Source organism: Xyrauchen texanus, chromosome 35, assembly GCF_025860055.1.
Source record: "Xyrauchen texanus isolate HMW12.3.18 chromosome 35, RBS_HiC_50CHRs, whole genome shotgun sequence".
Lineage (NCBI taxonomy): Eukaryota > Metazoa > Chordata > Actinopteri > Cypriniformes > Catostomidae > Xyrauchen > Xyrauchen texanus.
The window spans coordinates 1,997,771-2,020,086 of record NC_068310.1 but is presented as its reverse complement, the minus strand read 5'-3'; the positions used below and the strand labels follow the sequence as shown (position 1 = coordinate 2,020,086).

The 22,316-nt window shown below is 39.5% G+C and overlaps 1 protein-coding gene across 2 annotated transcripts in view; it reads right to left on the bottom strand.

The window, feature by feature from the left end:
• Positions 1-7,578: 7,578 nt before the first annotated feature.
• The window catches only part of mybl2a (v-myb avian myeloblastosis viral oncogene homolog-like 2a), a 35,116-nt gene continuing 20,378 nt past the window's right edge, over positions 7,579-22,316 (bottom strand). For both annotated transcript variants that reach the window (XM_052105178.1, XM_052105179.1), the window contains one exon: positions 7,579-9,731. In XM_052105178.1, the coding sequence (XP_051961138.1) occupies positions 7,929-9,731 (1,803 nt within the window). In that variant the 3' untranslated portion in view covers positions 7,579-7,928. The remainder of the gene's footprint in view (positions 9,732-22,316) is intronic.

The following is a 22,316-nucleotide window of genomic DNA, read 5'->3' as shown; positions in this document are numbered from 1 at the left end:
TTCGAGGACCAGAACTAACTGTGATGTGTATATATATATATATATATATATATATATATAATTATTATATATTTTTCCAGTAATTCAAGCATTCTTGTTAAATTAAATTGATTATACTGTAATTGCTGGCTGTCAGATTCAGTTACAATTTTGACTGATTTATTAAAAAAAATGTGTTTGTGTGTTTTACAAAACTGTTTTCATTATATCTGTTCAAAATACATAATCTGCGGCAAAACTACAAATGCATCCTGTCTGGCCTGGATTTGAACCACGGTTGCTGAATGTACTGCCAGTAAGATTAACCAATGGACCAGCTCTTTTTGATCCATCAATCGATTTTCAGATTAATCAAGTAAGTAATCATTATAAAGAAATAAAACAATTGAAAGTATATTATTGACACATACAGTTGAAGTCAGAAATTTATATACACTTGGGTTGAAGTCATTAAAACTCATTTTTAACCACTCTACAGATTTCATATTGCAAACTATAGTTTTGGCAAGTCATTTAGGACATCTACTTTGTGCATGACATGAGAAATGTTTCCAACAATTGTTTACAGACAGATTGTTTCACTTTTAATTGACGATATCACAATTACAGTGGGTCAGAAGTTTACATACACCAAGTTAACAGTGCTTTTAAGCAGCTTGGAAAATTCCAGAAAATTATGTCAAGCCTTTAGGCAATTAGCCAATTAGGTTCTGATAGGCTAATTGGAGTCAACAGGAGGTGTATTTTAAGGCCTATCTTCAAACTCAGTGCCTCTTTGTTTGACATCATGGAAAAATCAAATGAAATCAGCCAAGACCTCAGAAACAAAATTGTGGACCTCCACAAGCCCGGTTCAGCATTTGGAGACATCATACCACTCAGGAAGGAGACACACTCTGTCTCCTAGAGATGAAAGTAGTTTGGTGCAAAAAGTGCAAATCAATCCCAGAACATCAGGAAAGGACCTTGTGAAGGTGCTCGAGGAAACAGGTAGACAAGTATCTATATCCACAGTAAAACGAGTCCTTTATCGAAGAACCCACTGTTCCAAAACTGCCATAAAAAAGCCAGAATACAGTTTGCAAGTGCACATGGGGACAAATATATTTTTGGAGAAATGTCCTCTGGTCTGATGAATTTTTTTTTAACTGTTTGGCCAAAATGACCATCGTTATGTTTGGAGGAAAAAAAGAGTAAGGCTTGCAAGCTGAAGAACACCATCCCAACATTGAAGCACGGGGGTGGCAGCATCATGTTGTGGGGGTGCTTTGCTACAGGTGGGACTGGTGCACTTCACAAAATAGATTGCATCATCAGGAAGGAAAATGATGTGGATATAATGAAGCAACATCGCAAGACATCAGCCAGGAAGTTAAAGCTAATTTGTCTTCCAAATGGATGATGACCCCAAGCATACCTCCAAAGTTGTGGCAAAATGGCTTAAGGACAACAAAGTCAAGGTATTGGAGTGGCTATCACAAAGCACTGACCTCAATCTGACAGAGAATTTATGGGCAGAACTGAAAAAATGTGCGAGCAAGGAGGCCTACAAACCTGACTCAGTTACACCAGTTCTGTCTGGAGGAATGGGCCAAAATTCCAGCAACTTATTGTGAGAATCTTTTGGATGACTACACAAACGTTTGACTGAATTTAAACAATTTAAAGGCAATGCTACCAAATACTAACAGTGTATGTAAACTTCTGACCCACTGGGAATGTGATGAAAGAAATAAAAGCTGAAATAAATAATTCTCTCTACAATTATTCAGACATTTCAGAATCATGATCAAGTTGATCCTAACTGACCTAAGACAGAGAAAGTTTTCTAAGATTAAATGTCAGGAAATGTGAAAAAGTTTAAATGTATTTGGCTAAGGAGTATGTAAACTTCTGACTTCAACTGTATCAGCCTTTAATGCTTTAATTTAGCAAATTAAAAAAATTCCACTTGTGATTTACTGCTCGACAAGTGTAATCACCAGTTCCCATTCAAACCAATGTCCCACGTTAACATGGGAAACCAGATGTTACCCTGTGTTAAAATCGCTCTTAAACAGTGTCAATTCATTAGTGTAATGAAACAAAGCGGATTAATAATGATACCAGCATTTTTTTTATTTTTTAATGTGCAAAACTTTTTTCTTTGCTCCTTGGCAATTTAAATTGAATGACTCTGCTGAAAAGGCAAGGGAAATCATTCACATTCACACACATATCCCCAATTAACACGATCCCCAGTTGATCCATAACAGCGGCAGCCATGTTTCACTGAATCTGACGTCACCAGAAATAGAAAGATCACCCATAAGAGTCTCCTTGACAAAAAAGGTTTAATGTAGCATTATGTCTGAGTAATAGACCTTATTCCCGCAAGCGGTATCTTTGATGTTTAATGGAAATGAGAATGAGGCTGTGTGGGATAGACTTACAGTATCTTCAATGGGCTGTACTGCAGTTTAAAATGCTTTTGGATCGTTCCACAGACAAAACATTGATAAAACAATCTGTCCAAGAACATTCAGTTTATAAAGATCTCAAGACAACAATGGTTGTGGAAAATCAGATGTGATGTAGGAGCTTTATACAGCTTTATACTGTTCATGCCACTGAAGAGACTGTAAGTCCAACCCTCACAGCCTCATCATTCCCATTAAAAATCAAAGATGGCGCTAGCGAGAATAGGTTATAGGCTTATTTAATTCGTTTTCATCTTTCTTTCATTCTCTTGGCAAGAGGGCCTTTTTCCCACAACACCCATGTTCCCTTTTTAGTATTCAATCTACTGACCAGAATACTTTATCATGTACTTTTTTACCTGCCAAAAAGTCAAAAGCAGGACATAATCTGACAGTACATGAATTTGAACACAGCCATTGAGCATAGGGGCAATAGTTAGAGGGCAAAATGTGTCAAATTATCCCCCCAAAAATTGAGATAGCACGAGCTTTGTTTTTTTTTTTAGTAACAAATTAAGATAATGCTTATTCAAAATAACCAGTTCAGAAAAGGGTGCACTGTTTCCTGTTTTTGTTTTCCAATAATTGTTTACATTTCTTAATTTCAAGTGTATTATATACATCTGCATTTTGATTGGACCACCCTGATGGTGGATTTAAATGAAACCTTTTACAGCCAAACATAATTAAAACACACATAAAGCAAGAATATTTATTCATTCAAAACAGATAATTTACATGCCCTCATTAGGTCCACATGCTTTGACCAAGCACAATTAAATAAATTCAAGAGCAAGGGATTGTGGGTATTGCCATCAGCCACAATGCTTCTCCAGTGGGCATGCTCAGTAGCAAATGCAAAAATGTAAATTTCATAGTGCTTAGCCTTTCTTTCACCCACAAATTTTGACCCATGAATTTTCAAGACTTTTCTTAACAGATGTTTATGACTACTGAATAGCATCCTTAAATGGCCTATAAAGTGCAACAGAATGGTTGCCAATGTAAAAATCCCATTAATATTTTTATGTTATTGACATTACAGATTATTTTTTTATAAAATTGAATAATTCTGAGTAAAAGTAATATCCAGCATCACTGCCAACCATGTTAAAATAAACGTTTGCATTATAAATTCGGAATCTATGTACTGATTATCATTAACTACATTTCCATCCAAGGATTTGTACTATGTGAATACTTCAAATGTCACGGATAACCGGTTTGGAAACACTTTTTGTCAAGAAAATTGGCATTAACGCACAAATGTAGTGTGACATGACAGAAGTTTCCGTAATCATTAGCCTGTGTTAATCATGATGACAAGGTATACATCCTTGAAAGCCAATTTATTGTACATGAAGCATTACTTGCACTGTTATGGTTTGGCCTTCATGGCATAAAGATCTGATGCTGCAAACACAACACTTCCAGGAGTGCCAACACAAAAATCTTGTATAATGGAGAACAAATGAATGGCCACTCTTTGCGATTAATTTAATCGTGGTAGACATTTGTTTATTCATTCAAGTTTCTTTTCCACACCATTCAAAATAATATACAGCAGTCTTGGAATTAGCCCAAAACACAAAAAACATCATTTCTGTGCACGAAGTTGTTGTAAATTAAAGAATAATAAATACACAATTCTAGGAGGAAAGTTTCAGTGTGCTTTTTTGGAACACTAATATAGACCAATTCTATAAAATTACTGTTTAGTTTACTTTTGTAAAAATAAATTACCAAAGTTATAAAGCATTAAATATTAAATTACCAAACCAAAAAATTATATTGTTAGGCCTATATACTTGCCTTTTCTTTACACAAATTTTCATTTGCCTTACCCTGTTTCAATAGATGAAAAAAGGCTTAATGACATTCTCAGAATGTTCTAGACTTGTTTCTAGCCTATAATCAGAACTATTTGTCCAATGCTGAGTTCATGTTCAGAAAACAAGCTTTTGAACATTTTAAAACTTTTAAATATTTTAAATCTAACCCTCTTTACCTCGGATCGCATTTGCTGAGCTTCTTCAGATAATGTAAATTGCATTATGATGCTAAAACTGATTTTAAATGACAATCAAGTTCAGTTGGTCATTAAAAGTTGCTGGACAAATATGTGGGACATAGCGCAGTGAGACAGAATTGTCTCACTACACATACTAAAAAAACTTGAGCAAAACATTTTGGACATCTGGGAGGCGAAAGTTACAGAATTAGCGATATTCACACATGTCTGTAAGGAAACAGTTTAAGGGAAGATTTATTTTGCAAAACTTTCCGAAAGTGTTTTTTTTTTTTTTAAGCATGACATCATCATGCACACTATTTTTGTGACATTTGAATGGAAACAGGCAGAAGATGGCACATTTCCCAAACATTTTTTACGCATTTTCACTTTGTCAATAACAAAATAGCACAAAAAGTGAATGGAAACTAGGTTATTGTCCCATGTCTGCCAAACATGTTGAGTGGTTCAAACATCATCTGCAGCCTGAAACTGAACTTTTGGTCAGATTTTAGGAGTGAATGCACAAAGCTGTTTGAAAAGCTATAGGATACATTCTTTCTCCCTTTTTAGAGAACGATTTAACCTCCAGTGTGCTGTTTGTCTGCACTGGTCTCAGAACAGTTCTACTAGCCAATTTGTCCAGTGATTTTCAGGTGTAAACTTCATTAACATAATCCCCAGCCAGGCTGAGGGAGACTTGAGCGTACATTATCGTCTAGCAACAGGAGATCATTACTTACTTGATTGTCAGAACTCCCAGCTAAGTTAATGGTTCCAGCAACAAGAAAATAGGATAACATGACGGGGCAGTCTCTGGTGTTCTCTTCAAGTGACCAATGAGCTGCTGCTTTTAGTGAAGAACTGACAAGACATCAAGCCGATCTGAACGTTTTCATCACTCTCAGCTGCATATCATCACAAACGCTGTAATCCATAGCCATTTTGTCACAAAGCATTTTTTTCCTACACTAAAATGACTCACAAAGTGGAGACAAAAAGTCTGTTTTTATTGAACGTTATTTCTTTACTCATTGAAAGCTGCATAGGAGATACATGCTCTCGGGCAAGTCTTGAAGGAATAAATGCACAATCACACACAATTTAAAAGGTAAAAAGTTACTCCATGAATCACTTCCTAAATCACTCTTTTACAATTGTTTATGCTCAGGCGGTACTCCCATTGTAATTTCAGTGAGCTCAACACGACAGGCATTCAGAGAGAAAGAGTTGCAGGGAGTTTGTATGTTTGTTACCCCTCCACCATTCTTAACTGGCAAGTGTCATACCTCCCACTGAAGAGAGCGAGATCTCAGCAAAACACCCTTGGCCAAAATAGAGTCGAGTCTGCTAATGTGACACCAGCTTTATGTGACTTGCCCAAGATAATATATAGCCTTGTCTAGAGATGGAAAAATTGTGTCTATTACTAATAGCATACTACTGTATTGATTGTGTTGGATGTCCTTTGTGCAGTGATATACACTCACCTAAAGGATTATTAGGAACACCTGTTCAATTTCTCATTAATGCAATTATCTAATCAACCAATCACATGGCAGTTGCTTCAATGCATTTAGGGGTGTGGCCCTGGTCAAGACAATCTCCTGAACTCCAAAATGAATGTCAGAATGGGTAAGAAAAGTGATTTAAGCAATTTTGAGCGTGGCATGGTTGTTGGTGCCAGACGGGCCGGTCTGAGTATTTCACAATCTGCTCAGTTACTGAGATTTTCACGCACAACCATTTCTAGGGTTTACAAAGAATGGTGTGAAAAGGGAAAAACATCCAGTATGCGGCAGTCCTGTGGGCGAAAATGCCTTGTTGATGATGCTAGAGGTCAGAGGAGAATGGGCCGACTGATTCAAGCTGATAGAAGAGCAACTTTGCCTGAAATAACCACTCGTTACAACCGAGGTATGCAGCAAAGCATTTGTGAAGCCACAACACGCACAACCTTGAGGCGGATGGGCTACAACAGCAGAAGACCTCACCGGGTACCACTCATCTCCACTACAAATAGGAAAGAGAGGCTACAATTTGCAAGAGCTCACCAAAATTGGACAGTTGAAGACTGGAAAAATGTTGCCTGGTCTGATGAGTCTCGATTTCTGTTGAGACATTCAGATGGTAGTGTCAGAATTTGGCATAAACAGAATGAAAACATGGATCCATCATGCCTTGTTACCACTGTGCAGGCTGGTGGTGGTGGTGTAATGGTGTGGGGGATGTTTTCTTGGCACACTTTAGGCCCCTTAGTGCCAATTGGGCATCGTTTAAATGCCACGGCCTACCTGAGCATTGTTTCTGACTATGTCCATCCCTTTATGGCCACCATGTACCCATCCTCTGATGGCTACTTCCAGCAGGATAATGCACCATGTCACAAAGCTTGAATCATTTCAAATTGGTTTCTTGAACATGACAATGAGTTCACTGTACTAAAATGGCCCCCACAGTCACCAGATCTCAACCCAATAGAGCATCTTTGGGATGTGGTGGAACGGGAGCTTCGTGCCCTGGATGTGCATCCCACAAATCTCCATCAACTGCAAGATGCTATCCTATCAATATGGGCCAACATTTCTAAAGAACGCTTTCAGCACCTTGTTGAATCAATGCCACATAGAATTAAGGCAGTTCTGAAGGCGAAAGGGGGTCAAACACAGTATTAGTATGGTGTTCCTAATAATCCTTTAGGTGAGTGCAGTTATTTATTAGCCTCCTCAAAACATTTTGAAAAAAATATTACGAGATAACAGGCCTATTGCAAAATATTGCAGCGACACATAATAACAGTGTACTTGGTACGCCTAATATGTGGTATGTTGCCTTGTACGTGTCATGGATTTTAGTGCCCACAACAAAAATTCTGCATATAGGCCTAGGGGTGACTTGTTTCACCACTGTTATTGATAATATCATCAGTAGTAAGTCATGGGTACACATCACACAAATGTTACCATTTCCATAAAGAAAATTACCCACATATTGCTTACAAAAATTGTTGGTTTAATTACGTTTGCAGCAGGGGCAACTGAATGCCTGCACTGCAAATCATTTTAGTTAATTTCTGTAATATTTTATTTTTTTCAGTGTAGTGAGAACTCTTTGAGCAATTACTTCCAGATACAAAGGTCAAGTTTAATATTAGCAGATTCTCTTTCATTCAGAATAAAATAAATAGGGAGTGATTAAATTAGGTTTTTACTATTTTAAAGCGGTTCATTTTGCCGGTGTTTCAACTCGCATTCAACTCACGCAGCTCAATTTATCAGCATACTGAATTAATGCCTTAAAAAGAAAGTTAACCAATGCACAAGCTCATGAATTTAAGTTCTACTTTATTGAAACTGACAGGCTTATGAAAGTTAAGTTCAAAAAGTAAAGAAAAAAGTTAAATCACTATTAAATAAAAAAAAAGCATTAAAACGGACTAAAAGACAAGTGCTCCATTTTTAATCCATTGTGGTTTTGTCATGTTTCTTTAGATACTCTCTGTACAGCAGAAGTCGTTCTGTGGTGTGTTGAGGCAGTCTGCTTCTTCGGGCCCGTACAATACAGGATGCTAAAGGAAACAGGCGTTTAAATCCACCCGAAGATGCAGGGACTGCCAACAGTTTGCGGCAAATGCTTTGCAGCCAGGGAAAGCGGTTTGCTTCTTTCCAAAAGGTCTGAATGGATACATGGCCATCACACAGGGGCTCTGACAAATAGAGATCCAGCTCAGACACTTTCATTGCCATGTCAGTGGACTGTGTATTATCATCTGGGTTTACACAGGACATCTCTACTGAAGTACACCCTTCAGCTTCAGTTAATGCATACTCCACAACTGAATGTGCACGCAGTCTGGAAGGTGTAAACAGCGTGGTGCTCTTGAAGTTTTCTTTTCCATTGTCAAATGGTTGAAGCTTGATTCGTGGATCCAGAACTGTGGCTATTATGAAATCTCTTTGCAAAACCAGAGGTTGGAAGTAAGCACGGAGACCAAAACGAAGGGCTGTGCAGAAAAAACTAAACTTTGTCGTCTTAGACTTGATCCAAATAGTTTTATCAAGTCCAAGGATCGAAGGAATAATGAGGGACAAGGTGATACCTTCTTCCTGAAGTACCTGGACTGCCTCTTCAAAGGGCTCCAGTAAGCCAACAAAGTCCACAACTTGCTCACGAGTAACTTGTACCACCGGTGGACAAATGGAGCCATCTTTTGCTTCGGTGCGGGCTTGATTCAGCACGGTCATCACTGAGCCCCATACAGACTCTTGCATCATTTCACGGAAGATGATAATTGTAGAATTCCAGGTATAGCTGCTTGCACTGTAAGGACTAGTAAGTGAGAATTTGCATTTCTTTGCAAGAACCTCCTTCCAGTAGACGCTGCGGCGAAAAAATGACACCATACTTTGCACCTCAAAGAATAAACGTTCAACGACCCTGGACTTCTTCAGTGCCTCCTTCATCACACAATGCAGTAGGGTGGTGATACAGTCCAGATGTTTGCTGGATGAAATTTCAGCTATAGAGAAATCATCTATGGCGACCTGATCGTCAAGAAAATCCAATAATTCATCTTCGTCCGGATCGCTCTTCTGTGCAGAATACATGGTCTTGTAGTCACAGAAAAGATCATGCGATGCAATGCTGTTCTTGGCCTCATGGACGATACTATAACCAATATTATGAGTGAAGAGTCCATAGCTTAGAAGTACAGACTCGAGTTCTCCTCCGATTTTTGATGCAAATTGTTTACACTGCAAATGGCGAAAGGCCACAGTAGGTCTGCAAATGTTCCAGTCATCATCAAGAAAATGCATCTGAACTGCAAGAAGTGGCTCAGTAAATTCACTAGCCCAAATATCTGCAGTGATGTGAACAACATTGTGGCCTCCACTCATAGATACGCAGTTCCTGAGCTGCTGGATCAGCTGTGGCTTGATGGTCTTCTCCACAGCATTATACAGTTGTAAACTCACCATGCGCTGTGACACCTGTGGGTACTGATGACCTATTAAATTCAAGAAATTTCGAAAGCCAGAGCCTTCAGTAATGTTGAGGGGTAGCATGTCCTCAGCAATCATTTGCAATATGCCATCAACAAATACTTTATGCTGCGACTGCACAATGGGAGGACTTCTTCTGGAGCTGGAAGGTGAATCTGAACGAGCGTAGAAGGGTGGACTATTGGCACTCAGGTCTTTTACTGAAGTCTTCCCTCTTGCTCGTTTTACCTTGGCCAACTGCTCTGCACTTCTCATTGACTGTGGAATAAATTAAAACAATAAAATAAGTGTTGGCATAAATGTACATATTTTATATACATTGGCAGCCAAAAGTTTAGAATAATGTAAAGATTTTGCTGTTTTAGAAGAAAATTGGTTCTTTAGTTTGCCAAAGTGGCATTCAACTGATCACAAAGTATAGTCAGGACTAGGGCTGGGGCGGTATGGATTTTTTCTAACCGCGGTTGAAAAGTAAGATATTCCCGCGGTATAGCGGTAAACCGCATTAAATACATTACATTGGATCAGAGAAGTCCCCCCCCCCCGACAGACTTTGGCGCACACATCAGAAGTCGCTTTTGATAGACAGACTTTAAATATTGTCACCTACATCCGAAGAAAAAAAAACGAGCACAATTTTAAATAGTCAAATTTTCATCAAGCAGTAATTTGGCATGAACTAATCACTGTATAGATTTCCTTATTTAAGATTATTCTCAGATACATTCGCATTGAAGATGGGTCAGACATGATTTTGACCACTTTATTAAGTTTTGTTTTGTAGAAAGCCTTTCTTTAACTTAAAATTTCGTTTTGTATAAATTGTATCTTAATTTTAATCACTGTTTCATTAACTAATTGCCTGGAATTAATAAATAAGAAGCAAATATAGCAGACATATAATCAGCAGCAGGACGTGGAAGCGCCGATGCGATCTCTTGCTGCGTGAGCTCTCTCATAAATGAACCGAAACTCGGCGGCTAGGCCTACTGCCTCACAGACATGAGAAATAAATAGAAATCTTAAAATGCATTTTAAACAAAATTCAAAACAAAATGATAAAATTTTAGGCTACAGTAGCCTAGTAGTCAGGTTTGCCGATGTGCGTTACTATTTATTTATTTATTTTTATCCCTGTGCGCCAATCGGAAACGGACTTCACTGCTGATATTCTGGGGATACAACATAGCCAATAGGCTATAGCCTACTAGGGACTTTAGCCTTTAAAATATCTTTGCTGCATTGGATCAGTCTCCTTTCTAGAACAGCCAAGAGCTTTCTAGCCTCGCGGCAGCAGCGCCTTGCATCGCTCAGACCTTAAAACAGTCAGCGCCGCGGATGCGGTTTTGAAAATGTACCAAAAACCGTTGGTGCGGACAGATGAGTTTTGTGATGCGGTTGCGGATTAAATAATAATAGCCCATCCGCGCATCTCTAATACAAATGGAATGTTATTATGTGTCATGGAACATTGCGCTCCCCAACTCGCGAAAGGTCGGATTTGCTCCATATTTTGATAAGTTTTGTTTAGAAAACCTTGAATCCATGTAGGCCAATATCATTAGACATAATCCATATCATTAGAATCAATGAATCCATGTCATTAGACACAACGAATCCATGTCATTAGACACAACGTGCACACATGTGCAGGCCAATGTTTTTTTTGTTTTCGTTTTTTTGCGGTGACGACGGTGACAAGCTCAGACCCGCAGTTGGAGTCACGTGACTGCGGTATTGCGGTAATGCGGTAACCGTCCCAGCCCTAGTCAGGACATTACTGATGAAAACAGCAACATCACTATTTAGTAAGTAATTTTTTATAAAATTTTAGTTCATTCAATTAAGCTTCACATTGTCTTTTTTTTAGTTGCCATATTATGCAATAGACTGGCATGTCTTAAGGTCAATATTAGGTCAGAAATGGCAAAAAAAAAAAAAAAAAAAAAGAAACAGCAGTATAGTTTTATTTATATTTGCCTTTTATCATTAGAAAAGTGACAGGGAAATGCTGAGGAGAGGCTGACAGAATACATGCTATTGAGGAAGAAAAATGAGCGCTCCAAGGGATGCTGAAGTTGTGTGAGGTTGGGTTATTACACCCGTTTAAATGAGATATGTGCATTTTGCAGAGGGTATATGATATTAGTTTTATTGATATTTGCCTTTTTATCATTAGAAAAGACAGTTAAAAGTTACAGGAAACTGTTGAGGAGAGAGAGGAATAAAAATGGCAAGCACTTTAAAAAATGAGCTCAAATGCGTCTGATATGCGGACTGTTTTAATGAGACTGTGTTGTAAATATAATTTATTATCTTCCCTGAGATCTGCAATTAATGTCAGTAAAGTTTGTTTTGCACCAAAACAACCGCAATTTAATAATATATGATCATTTTCCACCCTGTCTCTGGCCCTAACTTCATGCAGTCCTTAAAATACAGCCATATTTGAAACTCAATCAAAAGAAAATAGGAATTTAAAAGGTAAAACCTAAAAGGTAAGCATTTTTTATTATTTTTTTTAAATAATTAGTTTATGTTGTTTGCCAGAGTTTGCCCGTGGTGGTAAGGACAATCAAAAAGTGTCTTTTCATGCCATGAAGGAAGTGTGATATAAGATCAACTAAACTGAGAAAAAGGAAGTGGTATAACTGTGCTTAGAGTTAAAGTTCGTATCACATTATCTGGACAAACAATAAAGTTTTGAGTCCAGTGTATTACCTTAAACTAAAGTAAAAAAAATTATTGGATTATAAACAAAGGGTGTATTGAAGATAAGTGTTGTTACATTACAATAAGCTATAATTATGACAAACACTCCAGTGTAAATACTCAAATCTAGAAATCCAGTGTGTAAATAATTGATGGAAGAAATGGGAAAGTGAAATAATAATAAAAAAGGTGAAACTGACTAAGAATTGTTTTTTTCCAAAACCAAGTTCTATTTTGTAACTTGAGGATGAGAGGCAAACCTTAAATGTGAAAACTTCATGTGTCTGTTTTACATTCCGTCTGGTCCAGTTCATGAGAGAATACAATTTTAAACAATATTAAATTAAACACTGTATAGACTTAATATTTAAATGTAAGAACCTATGATTATTTGTTTTTGCTTTTGATTTCCTATGCGTTTAAGTATGTCTGGAGAACAAATTTACATGTGAGTTGCAACTTTATTTGTGTAAACTTGATCAACCAACTAAAAGAATATAGGTAAAGTTTATTATTTTGTTAGGGAATGACTGATGGAGAGATTGAGAGAGGCGTTGCTCTGTAAGGAGAGTGAACGGGAGGGGTTACACCCAACAATCTTGTAGGATATTAGATGCAGAAAAAAATGGAGCAATATGACTTGGATCTAGAAAAACCCATGTTTTAATCCTGGAATTCCTCAATGTCATAAATTAAAAGACTAAGGGACCAACACATCTGGCTAATAAAACTAACCAAAGAGACTTCGAAGAGACAAAGAGATTGCACATGACTTGAGAACCTCTCTCTAAGAGGCCCTAAGTGCAAAGTTACGGGCAATAAAAGACAGAGAACACACTCCCTGGAATTCCCAAGAAAGACCCAGAACACACTCTGTTTTGTCCTCCGATATAAACCAATTTGCAACACTTAGACTCATCAGATCATGAGACATCGTTATTATCCTGCAAACAGCAGCTAAAAAGAAATCCATGAACGTTGTACTTCACTGAGTTTAACCCTCTAAAATGTACAGAATGTATTTAAATCCACAATGTACACAAGACTTTGCTAAATAATTCTGAAGATGACTATGAATTGTGATCACTTGTATAACTGACAAATTAATGATTATAGCTGATGTACCTTTTAAAATATGTGTAGTGACTGGTAATCATTTATAACTGACAAATCGATGAATATAATCTTTAATCTGGTATGATTCATCTCATTCTACTCAGAATGGTAACTTTTCAACTGGATATTATACCCTGACAATCAGGTTTCTCATAACGTGTAATGTATTATCCATGTTGCAAAACCACTGAATTAACCAGTATGATTTGTAATCAGGGATTTTCATGTTTTGTTACTCAGGTATAATATCCATGAAAGTGTGTCATATTTAGTATGTAAATGCTTGCTTGTTTACGTAGAGAATGTTGATGACAACGAATGTTATGTCTCTTGTACTGTTGTCAAGATACAAAAGTTAATGATTAAATATGCACTATTTTTGAGCGGGAGTTTGTAAGAATCCTCCACAAAAGATCGTAAATCAATTTTGGGAAATGGACAGACCAGTCAAACAGGTGACTCTGAAAAGCCACTTCAAAACTTTCCTACCCAAGGAAGAACTCTCTCTTCCTCTCTTCTGCTGAACTTCTCTCTTGAAACACTCTCTTTGAACCGTCGCTTGATCTCTCCTCTTCAGCTATCTTGCTGCTTGCAGATCCTCTGTGCCATGTAGCGTCCAAGGAAAACTCGGGACACACAAAGTCCCAAGGAAGCCTCTCACTCTCTGCTCTACGGTTCACACATCCAACAGGAGTCACGGGTCTTCCTTGCAGAAGGCCTTGCTTCATCCAGACAATAACTATCCACGATCATAACAGAGTCCAAACATAGATGGAATGAACTTTCGACAAAGAGCCAAAGAACCAAGCAACACAAGAAACGCAATGCAAGGAAACGCAAGTACATATCCAGACTTTTGCTCAAAGTGCTGGTGTATTAGTTAAATACTTTGGGTAATCTGGTTGCAAATTAATTTAGACTCAAAGAAGGATAAATGGTTCTTTAGGCATTGTCAACAAAGTTTTTTTTACTCCGTATTGATCATTTACTTCAAATTCTGTCACTACTCACCAACCTTTTTCATGTTGTATGTGTTAGATTAGATTTATGTTTAGAATAGAAATAAAGTTTGTCTGTATTCAAAGATAATTTGACTAGTATATTTTGATAAGTAACCTCATCCCTCTTTTTAAAAAGATTTCACTTCAAAGCTATACCTAAATATGTGTAATATTATTTTCAATAAGCCATGAGAATAATATAACTCCAACAATAGAATTAATCATAATTCCCTTACTAAAGCTAATTGGTCCTCCCACTCTCATAACTGCTGGTAATTATTACTGATTTGCCATTTCTTATTTGGATTTACATTTTTCTGGATAAGTTAATTTCAGTCTTAAATGACAAATTGGGTTTATGATTTTCCAGACTGCCATCCAGGGGTTCAATACCCATGTCTAAACTGTTCTGAGGGTCTCAATTTAAATCAAGCATCTATCCACTGATTTATTAATTTGAAGAGCAATTATTACAAACTTTATGGCAAAGTTAGAGTTACTTATTGGATTGGTTACTCCCAAAATTTTCCAGAGATTACCCTCACTTTAAAAAAAAAAATGTTTAGTGGGTGCTACAAATAAGGATTGAGTGTCTTTTTCTATTACTAATATTTCCATTTGCCATAGTTAACCCATGAAAGTATCACTTTAGAGGCATAGGTGCCTTCGTTCCTGTGCTAACCAACTGGCCCTCATCTTCACTCAGATCTTCAATAGATCACTGGAGCAGTGTGAAGTCCCATGCTGCTTCAAACGCTCTGTTATTATCCCGGTCCCTAAGAAACCTAAAATCACAGGACTTGAGTGATGACTACAGACCTGTCGCCCTGACATCTGTGGTCATGAAGTCATTTGAGAGACTTGTGTTGGCCCAACTGAAGGACATCACTGGACCCTTTCTGGATCCCCTTCGATTTGCTTATCGAGCAAACAGATCTGTGGATGATGCAGTCAACATGGGATTGCATCACGTCCTGCAACATCTGGACAGACGGGGGACATACGCAAGGATCCTTATTGTGGACTTCAGCTCGGCTTTCAACACAATCATCCCAGCTATACTCCGGACTAAATTAAACCAACTCCCTGTTCCCACCTCTACCTGTCAGTTTATTACTAGCTTTCTGAAGGACAGGCAGCAGCTTGTGAGGCAGGAAAAATTGACTTCCACCACCTGTACAATCAGCACTGGTGCCCCCCAGGGATGTGTGCTCTCCCCACTACTCTTCTCGCTCTACACAAATGACTGCACCACCAAGGACCCCTGTCAAGCTCCTGAAGTTTCCAGACGACACCACTGTCATCTGCCTCATCCGAGAGGATGATGAGTCTGCATATAGAAAGGAGGTTGAACAGCTGGCTGTCTGGTGCATTCAAAACAACCTGGAGCTGAACACGCTCAAACGGTGGAGATGATTGTGGACTTTAGGAGGAACACCCCAAAATTGTCCCCCCTCACCATTCTAAACAGCACTGTGGTAGCAGTGGAGTCATTCAGGTTCCTGGGCACTACCATCTCACAGGACCTGAAGTGGGAGATACACATCGACTCCATTGTGAAAAAGCCCCAGCAGAGGTTGTACTTCCTTTGCCAGCTGAGGAAGTTCAACCTGCCACAGGTGCTGCTGAAACAGTTCTACTCAGCAGTCATTGAGTCTGTCCTCTGCACTTCAATAACTGTCTGGTTTGGTGCAGTTACGAAATCAGATATCAGAAGACTACAAAGGACAGGTCGGTCTGCTGAGAGGATTATTGGTTGCCCCCTGCCCCCCCTTCAAGAACTATACACTTCCAGATTGAAGAAAAAGCCTGGAAAAATCACTCTGGACCCCACTCACCCAGCCCACTACCTTTTTGAACTGTTGCCTTCTGGCCGGCGCTTCAGAGCTCTGAACACCAGAACCGTCAGGAACAGGAACAGTTTTTTCCCTCAGGCTATCCATCTAATGAACAATTAAATTGCCCCATTGAGCAATAATTATTTGCAATACACAGTTTAAGTCTATTTATATAATCCAACATATCCACTTCTGCCATTACTTACATTGCTCTGTACATAATATACTGTATTTTTGTTCTTTATATAACAGATTGTAATAGATTTGCACTACGTGTGTATGTGGGTATGTATGAAGGTGAGTGTATGTACCTATATGTATAATTATTTATTTTTTATTCTTTTATGTTTTAATTACCTATGTCTTGCTGCTGTTTTGGGTATTGTTTGTATTAGAGGTCGACCGATTAATCGGCCGGCCGATTAATCGGCCGATTTTTTGCATTTTTTACATAATCAGCATCGGCCAATATCCACGCATATCAAGCCGATTATTAGGCAGGCGCATCTGTGGGTAGCCTAGTGTTGTTGTGTAACACGTGTTCGACGCACACTGCCCGTAGAGTCATTTTCCAGCAGAGTGAGCAGACCTCATCCAGTGCCTATGGAAGGAGCTAAGTTCCTTGGAGAAAACAGTAAGGGTTAAATTTGTATAACTTCTTTAGATTTAATTAAAAACTTTTGATATGTTACTGCCAACTTCAAGAAAAAACGTGACAAACGCGATAGCTGACATGAGGTTCGGCTACTTTGGATATTGATAGCGTAGTTTAAGTTGCATTATCACAGCAGAAGGGTTGCTATCATGTCACAATAAGTACAGACAGTGAATCTGAGACTTTTATTTGTTCTGTTTGTGTGTCTTATATTTGAGAGGGTTGTCACTCAATGCAGATAAATAAGTAATAAAAATATACCAACGCAGTATAGGCTATTGAAGGACTGGCTTTGGTAAGCTCGGACGTTATCGGTTCTGCTGTCGGTACTGGAGAAATTAAGAAAATACATTCGTTATTGCTATAAAGAGAAAGTTATTTTATCTCGCCAGCCATTTCTATGTATAATAATATGAAACCATTTGTCTGTGATGCAATTTAGCTATTCGCAGTCAGAGAGAGAGAGAGAGAGAACTCGCTCACGCGGTGCCACAGCGAGCACAAAACGAGCCCAACACGAGCCCAGCATAATGAGTGACAGAACTAAACATTCAAACGTAGCCTGGTTTAGATCTGTGATTATTAGTCTGATTTTATTTTAGATTTCGCCTTCCAAAGATTATAAAAAGAATATTTATACATAAGCCGCATTCTGTCTAGCACAACTTCCTTCCCTTCACAGCGGTGCACTGACATTTCTCCCTAAAACTCAAACTTAACGTCAGAATCAGCACGATCGGTGACTGTTGTAAAATGCTACTGTTGCTAAATTGCGGGATGCGTTTAATAATAAAAAGAGCGCAAGAGAGACCGTTCCCAAGGCGGCGCGCGCTCCGAAACACACCGCAAAGAGACAAGCAAACTATAGGCTACTTTGGGTTTCATGCGTCTAAACGATCAACTATACACAAAAATATGTCAAAACGACCGGCTTGGAGATTCACTTAAACACAGTTTATGTCTTAAATGGACGTAGTTATGGAAATAGTTGGGAGAAAATATGCTGCATCAGGAGTCTATTAGATCTGCACTCAGTCTTAAAGGGGAAGCAGTCAAATAAGATAGATATATATATATATATATACTATCTATCTATCTATATATATATATAACAAAAAGAACCGTTAAGAATACCGTTAAAGTACCGGATCGATAAGCAGTATCGGTAAGATTGTAATACCATTAAAACCTTAACGATACCCATCCCTAGTTATGCCTGTGCTTCTCTTGGATGCTCTGAATATTGGATTACGTGTCTGGATTGCCCCTTAATTAAAGCTGCATTTGGATCTCAACCTTCGTGTCTCGGAGCAGTTCGTAACACCTGCTTTGTTTATTTAATATATTTGTTATCCATTATTTATACAATATTTTTTTACATTATACATTTTTCATTTTAAGTGTACAAGTGCAGATTGGTCAAGTGTTCAATAAATGTATTTGCTGAGAAATGTTTTCTATCTTAAGTAATTATTGTGTTACATTTTATCTTTCAAATAAAAGGTTCAAATAAGAGGTTAAAAACAAGCTTGGACTCAAGATGGCGCCGAGTATGGCTGCTGCGTTGCGAGCTCCGTTACAACACTGCGGTTTATTGTTTGTTTTGTTTACAGTTCTTTGTTTTTTTGTCTTGGATGTTGTCTGCCTTATTGTTTACGACAGACAAACGCTTTTGGACATTAGTTCTACAATCACACATCGAAAACCGGACTTCAAATTCCTTAATGCCGACCCGCTGTTTACAAACACGCCGGCGGAGCCCTTTGTCTGTGCTGCTCGGCCGCGGAAACGCAGAAGGAAAAGAGGAAAACGAGCCGGTGTTCTCATCAGAGTAAGACGTCGTGCAAATCGACCCCGCTACCCAGTATACTACTGGCAAATGTTCAGTCTCTGGACAACAAACTCTGCGAGCTGAGAGCGCGGATCTCTTTCCAACGAGAGACGAGGGACTGCTGCGTTATGTGCCTTACAGAAACCTGGCTGTCTCACGGAGATTCCAGACTCGGCCATCGAAATCACGGGCTTTTCCGTGCACCGAGCGGACAGAGCGAAAGACCTCTCTGGTAAAAGCAGAGGTGGTGGTGTATGTTTTATGATCAACAAATCATGGTGTGATCAGAGGAACGTACATTTCATCAAGTCTTTTGCTCTCCTGATCTGGAATATCTCATGCTTCTGTGTCGACCATTCTGGCTGCCGAGGGAATTCACAGCGGTTATCATCACAGCTGTGTACATCCCCCGCAAGCCGACACAGACCGGGCACTCAGGGAACTGTATGGGTGTATAAGTGAGCAGGAAACCGCAGCACCCTGAGGCTGCGTTCATTGTTGCCGGGGACTTTAACAAAGCCAACTTCAAAGCAATCGCCCCAAAATACCACCAACACATAAAGTTCAACACACGAGGGGACCGGGTTTTGGATCATTGTTACTCTCCCTTCCGGAAGGCTACAAATCCCTCCCCGCCCCCATTTGGCAAATCGGACCATTCTTCCGTTCTGCTTCTGCCCGCTTACAGGCAGAAACTGAAACAGGAAGCACCCACCCTCAGAACGATCCAGTGCTGGTCGGACCAATCAGACTCTGCGCTACAAGACTGTTTTGATCACGCGGACTGGGAGATGTTCCGGTCCGCCTCTGATGACGACATCGAGGTTTACGCTGACAGCGTAACGTGTTTCATCAGGAAGTGCGTAGAGGACGTTGTTCCGACCAAAACTATACGGATATACCCCAACCAGAAACCATGGGTTAACGGCGATGTTCGCGCGGCACTCACTGCGCGGACCTCCGCTTTAATTCTCCTAACACGGAGGAGCCGTAAACAAGCCAGTTATGCCCTCCGTAACACTATCAGTGCAGCTAAACGCCAGTACAGGCACAAACTTGAAAGTCAGTTCAACACCACTGACTCCAGAAGTATGTGGCAGGGAATTAACACAATCACGGACTACAAGCGGAATAAAGTCTCCGCCATGAACACCGCTGCATCTCTCCCGGACGAACTTAATACATTTTATGCTCGCTTTGAGGACAGTAACACCGCCCTCGCGGAGAGTGCACTCGCGACTGACGCTACAGAGGTTGATTCACTCTCCGTCTCTGTTGTGGATGTAACCCGATCATTCCGACGGGTGAACATCCGTAAAGCCGCGGGTCCAGACGGCATTCCGGGCCGCGTCATCAGAGCGTCGCGCGAATCAACTGGCTGGTGTTTTTACGGACATTTTCAATCTGTCCCTCTCCCTGTCTGTAGTCCCCACATGCTTCAAAACATCAACCATTGTGCCTGTACCGAAGCAAGCTATAATCACATGCTTAAATGACTGGCGTCCTGTTGCTCTGACCCCCATCATCAGCAAATGCTTCGAGAGGTTAATCAGAGATCACATCTGCTCTGTTCTGCCCCCCTCTTTGGACCCATTGCAGTTTGCCTACCGCAACAACCGCTCCACTGATGATGCCATTGCATCTACAATACACACTGCTCTCTCCCACCTGGAAAAAAGGAACACATATGTGAGAATGCTGTTTGTAGACTACAGCTCAGCATTCAACACCATAGTGCCCTCCAAGCTTGATGAGAAACTCTGGGCTTAAACAGCTCGCTGTGCAGCTGGATCCTGGATTTCCTGTCAGGCAGACGTCAGGTGGTTAGAATGGGCAGCAACACCTCCTCATCACTGACCCTCAACACTGGAGCCCGCAGGGCTGTGTTCTCAGCCCACTCCTGTATTCCCTGTACACACATGACTGTGTGGCAACACATAGCTCCAATGCCATCATTAAGTTTGCTGACGATACGACGGTGGTAGGTCTGATCACTGACAATGATGAAAGAGCCTACAGAGAGGAGGTGCACACTCTGACACGCTGGTGTCAGGAGCACAACCTCTCCCTCAACGTCAGTAAAACCAAGGAGCTTGTTGTGGACTTCAGGAAGAAAGACGGAGAACACAGCCCCATCACCATCAATGGAGCACCGGTGGAGAGAGTCAGCAGTTTCAAGTTCCTCGGTGTCCACATCACTGAAGAACTCACATGGTCCGTCCACACTGAGGCCGTTGTGAAGAAGGCTCACCAGCGCCTCTTCTTCCTGAGACGGCTGAGGAAGTTTGGAATGAACCACCACATCCTCACACGGTTCTACACCAGCACTGTAGAGAGCATCCTGACTGGCTGCATCACCGCCTGGTACGGCAATAGCACCGCGCACAACTGCAAAGCCCTGCAAAGGGTGGTGCGAACTGCCAGGAACATCATCGGAGGTGAGCTTCCTCCCTCCAGGACATATACACCAGGCGGTGTGTGAAAAAGCTCGGAGGATCATCAGAGACTCCAGTCACCCAAGTCATGGGCTGTTCTCACTGCTACCATCAGGCAGGCGGTATCGCAGCATCAGGACCCGCACCAGCCGACTACATGATAGCTTTTTCCCCAAGCAATCAGACTGTTGAACTCTTGATCTATCAGGATCAATAATTAGCACTGCACTTTATTCAGCTATAATCTCACACTGGACTGTCAACATATTCTCCTCAATACAACTGCTATATATATATATACACATATATATTTCATATACTCCCACTTATTGTATTGTATTGTATATTCTGTTCTATATTCTGCATTGTATATAATTATTGTGTTGTGTAAGTATGTGTACATCTGATTTGTAAATTGTTTTGTGTAAGTATGTGTACATTTGATATGTAAATTGTTTTGTGTAAGTATGTTGTTTATTGTAATTGGTATATGTCTCGTCACTGTCATGACTGCTATGTTGCTCGGAACTGCACACAAGAATTTCACCTACTGTTGCACTTGTGTACATGGTAGTGTGACAATAAAGTGATTTGATTTGATTTGATTAGCACATATCGGCCAAATATCGGCCAAAATAAATCAGCAGCATTAATCGGCCATCGGCCGACCCGGATTTCAAAAGATCGGCATCGGCCTGAAAAAACCAATATCGGTCGACCTCTAGTTTGTATTGTTGTACACTGGAAGCTCCTGTCACCAAGACAAATTCCTTGTATGTGTAAGCATACTTGGCAATAAATCTGATTCTGATACAGTTTTTGCACTGCGAATTTTGGTTCTGCTATTTAACTGAATAATCTGTCAGGAAATTCTGATAAGTATAAGAGAATAATAACTGCTAAATCTTATTGTTAAATGATGCTGAAATATTTTAATATAAAAAAATAAGATACATAAGAAATAAAAAGGATGTAGCGGATTTTACTGATCAATTATTTCAAAAACAAAAGAGATTTGTTAGAATTTCCATTGTGCTTCTTTACTATATTCTGTTTAAACTTTTACTTATTTTTCTGTTAGTTTAAAAAGGTGATTTATGTTGTTTCATTAGATAGAATAGAAGTTCTTTCTGAGAGAGCAGGGAAAGGGAGAAAGAAATCAGAGAGTTATTCAACTTAAAAAAAAAAAAAAAAGAGGGGATAAGATTGTTTTAAATTTAAAGCTCTGCTCGATCAGAAAGCTAAAGTACCGGTA